Genomic DNA, 12666 nt, shown 5'->3' with positions numbered 1-12666 from the left:
GACCGATAAGAGTACCGTATAACATAGAAGTGAACAAATATACAAAATAAATAAAAAGTTACAGCTGTAATATACAGTACCAGACAATGTTTCATAAAATAAACACACAGAAACAAAAATGTAATGACATCGACACAAAAAGTTCTTCCGCCCGGCAATGTAGTTCTGCAAAAAAATGTACCTAGACGCAATGGCGCAGTAATACTGATATGAGAGGTCACGTGTACGCGCCTAAAAAAATAAACTTTTTAAAGAGGTCATATTATGACATATTTTTAAAATGTAAAATAAGTCTTTGGTGTCCACAGAGTGCTTATGTGAAGTTTTAGCTGAAAATACCCCACAGATAATTTATTATAGCATGTTAAAATTCCCATTTGTTTAGATGTGCCGTTTTGGGTGTGTCCTTTAAAATGCAAATGAGCGGATGAAATGCAAACACTGATCGCAATGATGGTGGTTTGTTGCAATTTAAACTCAATTATGCTGTCAATTCTTTTTTCTCTCTGCACTAAATTGCAGTGCCGTGGTTGGATAGTGCCGATTAAGGGGTGGTATTTTTGTAATTGGCCTTGCTACCTACCTCACAAATTTTTCACATGCTTGCAAAGAATGGCTTATCAAAACCTACTTACTTAACTTACTTTTTTTACCAAAAAAGTTACTAGGTTGTTCTTTTTCATGTTTTCTAGGTTGATAGAAGCAATGGGGACACAATTATATCACTTAAACGTGGAAAAAGTCGGATTTTCACATCCTGACCCCTTTAAGTCACACTTGACAGTATTGGGGGGAACATTGGATAGGTTATATGGTCTATATTTTGTCTATTTAGAGTAGTCCATGTATTCTGGAAAAAGTTTTTGTATCCCCCTGTTATGATAAATGTTTTCTTTGTATTATGTTTATTGAATGTTAAATAAAAAAAACACTTGACACTGTATAGGAGAAAATGTCTTTTAACATATTTTTTTTATTAACCACCGTAGTGTTAAGTGACAGAAACAAGGCACATAAACAAAAGCTTTGAAGGTTTCTCTAAAATGATGCAGAGTTAACACAACCAAACAACTAGAATTTACATTCAGAAACTGTCTGCATGAACTATACCAACTTGGTTTCAAGGATGCCAAGTACTTTTGTTAAATGCTTCATACTGCTCAATATGCAGCTATAGAATCCATACATTCATTGATCTATTATAAAATTAGTTGCACACACCACAAATACCCTCACCCCATATTGATAATTGGGTTTATAATCTTATTATAGGCTATCATTTCTCAGCATCATCCAATAAAAAAACATTTAAGGCACCCGAGAACAGTCAAATGAAATAATTTTGAAAGACACATCATGACCTGCAGATACATTAATAGAACACAACTACAGTGCAATCATTCAAAATGCTTCTTTTTTGTTTGTGATTGGCACTGTAGTATAAAATCTGGATCAGTATGTAGATACTCAAAAATACTCATGTATAATGGCACATCATCTTTAGGTTAATGTGTGAAAACATTTGAATAATGAAATGTCTGTGCAAGATATCAAATATACATTCATGAGCTCCCTGGTCAACCTAAAAAAATATGACACTGTAACATTATAATAGCAAACCCAAACTGTACCCACATCCTGGTAAGCCATTTTAAACCAAAAAAAGTCTAAATAAATGAAGTAAAATATGCTAGAGATGATATACAATATAGAGAGATCTCATTAAAACATGCCCAGTATATTTTAAAACCCTTAGGTATATTGCGAGACATTATTTTCATGACAACTTAACATCCCACAATTCTAAATACTGTAATGCATCTTGTAATGTTTTATTTAGTAAATCCAAGTTTTGGGGTGAAATATCTCGCTTTATAAAACTGACCAATGAAAACTGTGTCAACGAATTTAAATTTTAAAGACAACTAGTTGAGATATTTTTGAATCTATAAATATTCTGTTGTGCTATTTTATGCATTGCACCCCAAGGCCTTCAAGTAACAAACCTCCCTATTTCTGCCCCAAAATCAAGCAAATCCCAATCAACACGCACAAAGAGAGCAGCAGTTAAAAAACTAAACATAAAAGTATCAAGTGCATTTGTTGTTTCAAACTCTTCAAGCTTGTTCTCTAGCTCGAATTCAAGATTTTCACTTCATTTGATCATCGCTGTATGACAACAAAGCGAAAGAAGATAGCAAAGTAAAGAGCAATGTAGCACAAGCAGGAAGATTTCTCAATGTGACTACTGCATGCTTTTACAGAATGCAGTCAACATATTTTATACTCTTAAAAGTGTATCTGAAAATATGCTACAGAATATAGCTACATTCATTGGGAAAGACCCAATTAATTACATATTAAATGATTGTCATATATTAAAAACTCTCAATTAGTTTAAAAATAAAACAAATGGAAAGTTTTTAAGGACCATTTCTTAATTTCGCAGACTGTTGCTGATCTCACATAAAGCTTTGAATCACAACATCTGTCTGGTTGAAGAAAACAAAAAGTTTCTTCTTTTGTTGCTTGTTCAGGACCTGGATACCAACTGTAATGTTTACATTTAGTTGAAACTGGAAAGACTATGCAAGGGAAATCAACCCATCAATGTTTTAATTATCAGGATGTTTGCAGTATTAGAGATGAAATGACATTGTGACGTCATTGATCGATCATAGTGAGCCAAAGGAAGACATCTGACCTCCATCACTTACTTCTGAAAATACAAATGACATAAAAAAAATCAATGTCTTAAATGCTTAAGACATATTTAATCAAGGTCTTAAATATGCTCTTAAAATACTTTTTGTCAGCATTCAATGTCGCCCATCACGTCATTGCAAAAATGCATGGGGCAGAATTTTTTCGCTATTGTTTTAAAAAACGCCAGCAAGCAGAAGAACAAACCCTTTTAAACATGTCCAGCTCATAGAGAAGAGGATGACTTATACAACTTTGAATAAAACATTGATTTGAACTTTAACGTCAATAACTCACACAAAAGTCATTCTCATGATTGTCCGTCGTTGGTCACCGAGGGCGTCCCCGGGCCATCTCGAGTTTTGAGCAGTTGAGCTTCTTTGTCCTCCATGCAAGCGTCGCAACCCCAAACCGCAGACATCTCCGCTGTTAGCAGGTTGTACGCCGTCTCAGTCATCCCTGTGCAAACTCTATGAAACCATTTCTGACAAGAAGCCTCGCACAGAATGGCCTCCTGGTCATCGTTGACCTCGTTCAGACATATACCACAGGGATAGACGGGCTCGGACGAGGTGCTTCGTCTGTTAGAGCGGCTCTGAACTTTATTATTGGGCAGAGGAGCAGAGCCGTTACCGTTTCCTCTACGAACTTTATCGGGAGCGGCGTTGTTTGGGTGAAGGACACCGTTGAGCTTTTCAACAGCTGCAGGTGTGTTTCCTCGACCCTTAGTGCTGTCGTGGGACGCGCCACCTTCACAGTTGTGATTTTGTTTGCGTGGCGATGGGTTCTGTGTGGCATTTCTGCTGAAGGTCTCGTTCGGGTCCTGTTTGGGCGTAGACGTGCGGGACTTACTCTGTTGCCGGGAGAATTTAGGACTCATGTCTAAGCCTGTTTTAGAAGACGCTGAATTTTCCTCTGGACCACAATCAGGGCTACTTCGAAAGTTTCGATTCTGAAGTGGCATTTGATTGACATTCTCACCTAGACCTGGTCTAAAGGGTTGGACTGGAGACAGCTGCATGCCGCCGCCAAACTGATGCCCGTAATTAGGGTTCTCCGGGTGCCTGTAGTTAAATCCCGGTGCCCGGTTGAGACCCATGACCATGGGATTTTGGGAAAAAGGATGAGTCTGGTTTCTCATCTGGTAAGGGGACCCATAAGAAAAGGGCATCCTGTTGCCCATTTGTGGGGCCATCCTGGGTGGCCCATAGCCACTAAACCCATGGTGATGGGAGTGGCCAAAGTAAGGGTTAACGGAGGACAATGGCTTTAAAGATGGCAAGCTGTAGTTGTCATCGAAAGGATTGGCGGCTATTAAGTGATCTGAGCTTGGGTTTAGTGGAGGAGCATATTCAGACAAGGGAGAGAAGGAGGGTGCCTGTAAGACAAAGAGACAGTCATTTATTTTCACACCTAAATCCGTGATGCACCTAAGACAGCAGGTTAACATGAAGTTAAAGTCCCATTCATTCTACTACACTGTTTTAAATTAAAGATCAGGTTAGTGTGCTTTCATTATCAGTTTAAAACACCCAAAAAACTTTTTTTTTATTCCTAGGAAGGCCTTAACTGATTATCCATAATCATGTAGATAGCTCTAGCAATTGGGACGTTGATGTTAATGGATCACCAGAGCTCACCAGCTTTCAGCTTTGCCATTAAGTACTGTGAATCCAGTTATCAAGTCGATCTGTCAAGGTGATAAGTTATACATATCTATACTCAATGACTTAAAGGTGCCGTAGAATGTAAACCTGTATTTACCTAGGCATAGATGAATAGATGAATCTCAACATAACACCAACTGTGACGTTACAGTTAAGATGTACGCCCCCCACATTATGTCACACATTAGATAAAAAAATGTTGTAACAATGCTAAAAACAAAGTTGTGACTGCTTAGTTAGCGCTATATGCTAGTTAATGCGACCTGTTAGTGTTTAGGCTGAAGTTATACTATTGACGTTAGTGTTACGTTTTGCAGGTCCATACTTAAAAGACCCAAGAAACGTTGATTAACGATCTCCAAACAATTGATTATTCCTCAAAATCTGTATCTTCATCTGAAACAGACTTAATCATAAGGTCTGTTTACACACACATAGAGCTACTGAAGGAGCTGTTCTGTGAAACAGCCAATCAGAGCAGAGCTCAACATTATTATTCATGACCCTTTCAAATATGGTAATAATAGACCATTTCATTCTTAAGGCAAATCCTAGGGTTGTAAATGGACATGTAAAAATGTTTCTGGATCATTTTTACACTTAATAAAGCCACATACCTTCTATGTAGATATCAGAGAACAATTTAACAGATTATTATTTTAAATGCCTTCTGCGGCACCTTTAAAGGTTGCATTCCAGTTTTAATTTCATATTTTTTGTTTTAGTTGAATTTTTAGTAACTTGGCTATGAGCTTTTTGTTACCCCTGAGCTGGTTGGTTTGGTTTAAATCTTGAAAAACTTACTATTGAAAAGTTTTTTGACACATGCCTATGAAAAGCATAAATGGAAATTGTTGCTGAAAGAGTGTGTGCGCACTTTATATTCATAAGGTTTATACTGTACCTGTGTGCTAGACTTGCGTCTCTTTTTATCAGGGCTCCCCAGTCGAAGGCCAGGACTCCCTAAAATATCCAGCCCACCGTCCCCACCTGTAAAATCACATGCTGAGGTTAACACTCCTAAAATAAAATAGTTATAGACCACATTAACATGTGTTCAAGTATAAATAAAGTGTTCGGTGGCATGGAATATTAGCCCGAACCCAAAGTACTCCTCCCTCCTTAAAGTCACCATGAAGCGAAAGTACTGATTGTCTTATTTTCCCTGTGGTGACGTATATCTAAGTGAAACTGCTTCTGAAATGAGAAAAGGTACCAATGAGAACTGATTGGATCTTTTGAAGTTAGGTCATGTTGCTATTTGCTGATCGCTGCAAACTTTTTCCCGGACCCCGGCCACTTGCCATATCATATGACCGGAGAAAAAAGAGATTAGGTGTGTTCGACTTTATGCGGCGCAGAAAACGGACAAGTGAAAGATGTTAAGTACTGCGAGAGCGAATCGAAATTAAGAATACTCTTGTTAGATTTCTCGAATTGGCCTCGCGATACTTTGACATCATCCTTCTGTCGGTTCTTGCGGCACCACATTAATTCAAATAAGCCTGATGTTTTTCGAGAAGGGGAGGAGATTTGCGTTTTTGATTAAAGATTATGAATAAAAAAATAATAATTACGCTCACAGAAGTCATTTATAAAAAAAATAGCACAATATTCCAAAATAAATAATATGTTTTCATTTCATTGCGACTTTAACTGGGATAGATATACCAGCATAGACTGAGGTGATAGGGTGGACGAGGGATGCTGCAAAAAACTGTCACGGGACGCCCATATATAGAGACCTCTTTGCCCTGATTGGTTGGATTACATGAACTTCATTTAATCCAAAAAGTTGATAGCTTGCATACTTTATAAAACCAGACATTTGGTAAATAACAGATTTGGTTTGTCAGAATGGGTTTGATTAATTTAGTTCTTATAAGTTATACAACGCATTAAACAGGAAGCGTTATAGTAGTTTGAGTTACAGGCCTATTAAACTAACCAGCATTTACATGAAATTACAGTTGTGATTGATGATTTGCTGTTTGTTATTGTCAGTCAGTGATGAGTGGTGTTTATAATTTTTTTTAAGGAGGGGAGGTACATCTTAAACCCATGTAGTTACAACATGTTTCATATGAAAATAATGACTAAATGTCAGTCATTTCCCGAATAAATCAATAAAATAAGCCATAAAAAGATTATGATGACAGCCCTTGATGGTTAGACTTTTTCCTCATTGCATCATCATAACATTTCCATATCCACATGTTTGTATTTTCCTTCATTGCTTAATTTCCTTTTTCTTCTAACTTTTACAGTTCATGTAGCGATTTCTGTTTTCATTAATAATATAAAGTGCTTGTGTGTTTTTGATCAATAAAACTTTGATTAGTTTCTCGCCTGCTGTTAAACTCCAAAGTCCAAACTTCCCCAAAATTCCTTTAACCAAACTCTTTCATCTGACACTTTTTGTTATGATGTCGCATACACATTTCCTTCATACGCACGTGTAAAAACATCGTTATCAACTTTTGTGTTCGTCACTGAAGGCCTAAAGCCCGCCGTCTCTCCGGTAATCACGCGCACTGAAATCAAACGCGGAATGTTCACGTTACCTCGGTTTCGTTTCAGAGAGAATGAATCTTTATCCTGCTCTGTGGACATTACAGGAGCCTCACATGACTCAAACTCGTGGAAGGAACGGCGAAATGGAGTAACTTTGGTGTTGGGAAGACTGATTGTAGTCAACTTATGTCGTTCCTTCTCCGTTTCGATGTAATCACGGCGGCTCTGTGTGCACAACCGGGAAGCGACTTCACCTCGAGTACTATGGGCAAGGGGGGTATGTTTAATAGTAAAATAACAACGCTTCCTCGTTGGTGGAATACCAAGCATCGTCATTGGAGCCTAATTAATATTTATGAAAACGCCTTCACTATTGGATGTTTAGAGGGAAAGCGTCAGCATAATTAATGCAGAATTATTATGAACCAATCCTTTGCCGTAGTAGTAATTGCGAGACCCAGGAAAACACCGCTGTGTAAGTTTGAAGAAGTTTGAAGAAGCGGACACCGTTGATTTTGACGGGACCGTTTACGGAAATTAATGACAGCTTCGCTTGCTCAAGGTTTCCCATTGATTATTTATTTATGTTTGAGTAAATGTTCATATTTATCTGTTTATTTGTGTGGGCGGGCAGGCAATTGTCTCCATTTACAACGTGCGCGTGTACGAATGTCTGCGTGTGATGTTCACGAATCCCTGACACGCACGTTTGATGATAACGGCCGTTTCTCAGTCCGAAGGATGCAGCCTACGGAGGTCGCATTTGCAGACTGCATATGTCATCAAGCCTGGTTTATTTGACTTTACAACAATGTACGATTAACAAAGAATAATAGTCGACTTTATAATTGTTAATGTTATGAAATAAAACAGTCTTGATGACGTATGCAGCTTACAAATGCGACCTCCAGAGGCTGCAGCCTTCGGATTAAGAAACGGCCAATTAATCGTATTTATGCTGCGTTCCAACTCGGATTTACGATATTTCCCTCCTCAACCCGGAAATAATGTTCGGAACGGCGCTCTTTTAATGTTACAAATCACTCCCTAAATGTTTTAGGGTTAATAAATTATTAGTAACATAACATTCATGTTTTAATGTTAGGAAATATTTTTAATGTTACTTCATCCAGACTTTATTTCCGGTTTTGATGTAGGGAAATATCCTAAATCCGAGTTGTCTGGAACGCAGCATAATATTCATTGTCATTCATGATGTTGCAATAAATGTAATGAAAAATATTTTTGTTTAAGAAGTAAAGTTTTAATTCACTTAAATTGCCTTTTAAATGTAGTTAGTCTTTTTTATTAGGCTGTATAATTGCAATATGTGACCCAGTCTATAAAACCCCAGCTAAAGTTATCCAATTTAGTTATGCTAAAATTATCATAAAGTAAAGATGTCAAAGATTGAAACTAAAGTGAAATCAATGATTAAAAATCAAACGTTGATAATCTTATCATTAGTTTATATGAGACTTTTAATTTGTAAATTTAAAAATGTTTAACTATAAAGTTGGGTGTATGTTTAAATATATACTACTAAGGCATTTTCAAGATAGTTTTATTTAAACTGGAAATCATTCTTTATAAACAAACATATTTTGTTGTGAGATGTAACTTAATGCATAACGTAAATGTTACACCGTATTGTTCAACAGGAAAAAATTCTAATAAACACATGGTACAAGTCTTTGAAATGGAAGACAAAGAATGTAAAGAAGAATCGTGATTATTGAGAAATACATTCAGTTTTTAAGGCTTATAGATGTGGTTACTGCATCTGAAACACATTAACTGCATTAAACTTTCTGATTCTTCTTGGAGGAGTTTACAAAGCTCTTTCATTTCTCATTTCAATTAGGAACAGATAAAAAATTCAACAGAAAAGCAACAAAATAAAACTAGACTTTCAGTTTGGGTGTGCTGCTTGAGAATGAAAACCCCTTTATAATTTACAAACATCTGAAAATTGTGTTTAGCTGAATTTCTGAACCGATGTGTAAAATAACAAACAATTCACAATGCATACGACAATTTAACAGATTAATACTGTTCTAAAACAAGGGAAAGTCATATAAAAACAACATTTCAGGATCAAACATGCTTAACAGGACATCTTAAACAGGTTTGCTGGTCTTAGCTGGTCTCCCAGAAGATCTGGTTTGCTGGTTTTAAAGGCCACATGTCAGCTGATCAGTCTGAAAGACCAGAAAACCGGTTCAGGTGCTTTAAAGCTGTTTTTGACTGTATATTCAGCAGGGAAGCAAACCCAAATTTTTATTCTGTATTTTTACAATATTTAGGGCATATAAATTAATCCCAAAACACACACACAAAAAATACAATCTTTTCTCCTCCAGTGAGAAGTTTTAAAAGGAAACAAAAACAATCATCTTTGGTTTGCTTGAATGTCATAAACAATTGAAAGCAAGACTGCGTAACACTGTTTCTGGTTACTTGATGCTCTTTTAGCAAGTAAATTAATCTATACAGCTTTGTTGAACATTGACAAACACATGCAAAAGGAAGGAATCTACAATTATCATCTGTGCAACGGTGACAACAATCTTTGGTTTCGGGCTGTTTGCTATGAAATGAAAACATTCAGACTTGATTGTGTCTCTTTGATTGAAATATATCGGCCATCCGAGACCAATCAACTTCCTCTGATTAAGAAGAATTTCAGGTGTATGGAACGATGAATGATTTATAATATAATCTCTCTTTCTCTACATATAATCTCCATGTACAATACAAACACATCCACGCTGCACTTGAAATTCTAATGAGGGAAGCTGATATCTGGTTTAGGGGGTACATTTCTCAAAAACATTTACATATTTCACCCCAATATCAAAATCTAAATACATTTAGTTTTTAAAAATCCCTTAAAAAATACTCGTTATAATTTTCTGTTGATTTGGGGTGTAGTGTGTTTCGTGAGATACCATAAACCATCAATTATCTTGATGTCATTTCCATCTCACTGGGTCATAAAATGGCAAAGTTAGCCTGAACTCCAGTCATGGACTCTTATTGAAACATCTGCTGGTCCCCGGATGAAACATCTTTGATAACCTCATTGTCATTTTATCATCTCAAAAGAAAGAAGCAAACAGCTGTAAGTATGATTGGCGCATCACCGTTGCACGATAATTTGTTCGACCTACCAAAACACAAAGCAAACTAATCTGAAGGACAAGTGCTAGACTCATGTTTCTAAATCTACAAGAGCTTTAACTATTTCAAAGCATTAGGAAATTAACTAAAACTCGTACTTATGTCGAGAAAAATAGATCTTTGCAGGCATAAAGGTTTTATGATCATTTGAATACTTTTTCAATGATTCAATTATTATCTTTGGTTTTACGAACATTGAATAAATCTCTTCCTCATATATCTGAGCATATCTTCATTCATTAAGGCCGGTTATTAAAGCTATATCTGCTGAACTCTTCCGTTTGCAGAATTTTTTGGTAACTTCAAAAGTAGAAAACAGGAAGACATAAACTACATAAAGAAATTCATTCAACACATTCAACACGGGTCAAGCGCCCTCAGATAAGGATACCCTGTCAATCAAACCATGTCAATGTATAAAACGCACGGCTCTTCAAATGTACTAAACTTGATCCCTGAGACAATAAAATCCACTACAACTACAAAAATAAAACCTTTAAATGAGGTAGTATAAAACTATAAGAGCAAAAACACACAAACAATTAACCTGAGAAATCTTATTAGATTTGGAGTGGAGCCGCCGAAAGACACAAAACGCTTAATTGTATATTATAGACATCTTAGAAATAAACATTTAACAGAAAGTTTGTGAACCTGAGGTAGATAAAGCTATGATCCTGAGTAAGTAATGCATCCTTTAGGACTAAACAAACATACATGAACAAACACACAAACCCCAAAAATATGGAATTACAGAATACAGAATTATTAAATTTGCAAATGTAGAGCTCAGTGCACAGCGAGTGTTTAAAGTAGATATAAAATATTTCATAGAAAGCTCCCATCATGTGTAAAGTGAGGTAGATGAGAAGTCGATGGGAGCTTTTCCGACTTAAACTCACTGTGATCTCTCACTGAGCAGAACATGTCACATATATCAAAACATTCATGTAACACACAATCATTCATAAAAATTGAAAAGGAACAAATAATACATTCACCAAGAAATGTGTACGAACGCCTGGGGTTAAAGCCGGTTGTCCAGTACACAGCAGCCTGTGGGTTTCCCACGCAGTAGTCTGTTGAAGCAGCAGAGGGCGTCAGAGAGCCCTGGGTTTATGTTAAAATGTCAGATGCTCTCCATCATGACCCGCTGCTGAGCCGAGGTTTCTGTGGCCTCGACACATACGTGCGACTCTTTCTCCATCACATAATGCTCGGACTCTCCGCTCTCCTCGCCCTGCAGGGAGGCTGGGCCGCTGCTTGCACTCAGCGACAGGTTCATCCCCTCCGTATCGTCTTGAGAGTAGCGGCCAGAGTCGCCCGTCTCGTGACTGCCCTCACTGGATTGGGAGCCCTCACCGTTGCCCTCTGGTGGACCGAACAGATCTTGCGGGGATCTGGGTGATGTGTCTGTATAACACAGCAGAGTGGTGCCTGGGTGATACGAGTATGAGGGACTTGGGATCTTCTTCGCTTCCTGTAACAAACAGACTAGTAAATGAGACATTCAACACCTAAACTATATGAGTAAATATGAAAAGAAATCTCTCCGACTTAAAATTCACACAAGAAATAAGGCAAGAAATTCATTTCTAGAACTGCATACCGATTAATCGCGACTAATCGTTTGCAGAATAAATGTTTTTGTTTACATCATATGTTTACATCATATGTGTGTTTAAGAAATATTTACTTGTGTATGTACTAGGGCTGTTGAAAGATTAATCGCGATTAATCGCATACAAAATAAAAGTTTTTGCATAAAATATGTATGGGCACTGTTTGTAATTATTTTTTATATATAAATACACACAGATCTTGATTTAGATTTTTATATATTTATTTTTATATATACATTTAAAAGTATATACATAAATAACACGTTTCTTAAATTTCTTAAAAATATGTGTGTGTTTATATATACATAATAGTACCAATACACACGCAAATATATTATGCAAACACAAACTTTATTTTGTATGTGATTATTCGCGATTAATCTTTTACAGTCCTACTATGTACATTTTTATATTTATAATATTATATAATTTATACATTACACAAATATAAATATTTCTTTTTTTTCTTTTTAAAATATACATGTATGTGTGTGTATTTATTTATATATACATCATTATTATACACAGTACTCACACATATATTAGGTAAACAAAAAAAAATTGTATATTGCCAACGATTAGTTGCGATTAATCGTTATGCATTCTAAAGTACTTACGATTTTTTATATATGGTATATTCATTGCTGTACTGCTTTTAGGCTTAATTAAAAAAATTATTACAGAAATTGTCCTCTAATAAATAAATAAACAACATAAAAAAAATATTATGAATATGATGTATTATGGTAAAGAAGAGATTTTAGGGAAAGGTGGACTTCATCATTGTCAAAATCATCATTAAAAATATAATACCTTCTCATCCCTCTTGAAGAAGCTCCATCTGTTACTTTTCTTTTTCTCATTGGTTGGCTTTACTGGCCCGTAACTGTTTATGATGAGATTTGTTCCTCCCTAAAATGTTAAAATTCACCGATCAGAGCGTTTCCAAAAAAGCCAATATGACTTAAAATATGTTT

At 36.1% G+C, this 12666-nt stretch overlaps 2 protein-coding genes across 2 annotated transcripts in view; both read right to left on the bottom strand.

Moving 5' to 3' along the window:
* Positions 1 to 943: 943 nt before the first annotated feature.
* On the bottom strand, positions 944 to 7153 carry pygo1 (pygopus family PHD finger 1). Its single transcript, XM_065283689.1, has 4 exons — positions 6935 to 7153; positions 5275 to 5360; positions 3001 to 4081; positions 944 to 2719 (listed from the first exon to the last, which is right to left on the bottom strand). The coding sequence occupies exons 1-3, from the start codon at positions 6981 to 6983 to the stop codon at positions 3014 to 3016; spliced, it is 1203 nt and encodes a 400-aa protein (XP_065139761.1). The 5' UTR covers positions 6984 to 7153; the 3' UTR covers positions 944 to 2719; positions 3001 to 3013.
* Positions 7154 to 8432: 1279 nt separating this feature from the next.
* prtga (protogenin homolog a (Gallus gallus)) overlaps positions 8433 to 12666 on the bottom strand; it is a 39530-nt gene continuing 35296 nt past the window's right edge. Inside the window, exons 18-19 of the mRNA XM_065283688.1 lie at positions 12503 to 12601; positions 8433 to 11547 (exon numbers count right to left, since the gene is read on the bottom strand). Coding sequence (XP_065139760.1) covers positions 11197 to 11547; positions 12503 to 12601 — 450 coding nt within the window. The 3' untranslated portion in view covers positions 8433 to 11196. The remainder of the gene's footprint in view (positions 11548 to 12502; positions 12602 to 12666) is intronic.

The sequence above is a fragment of the Paramisgurnus dabryanus genome, chromosome 9 (genome assembly GCF_030506205.2).
Source record: "Paramisgurnus dabryanus chromosome 9, PD_genome_1.1, whole genome shotgun sequence".
Lineage (NCBI taxonomy): Eukaryota > Metazoa > Chordata > Actinopteri > Cypriniformes > Cobitidae > Paramisgurnus > Paramisgurnus dabryanus.
This window is presented reverse-complemented; position numbering and strand designations above follow the sequence as displayed.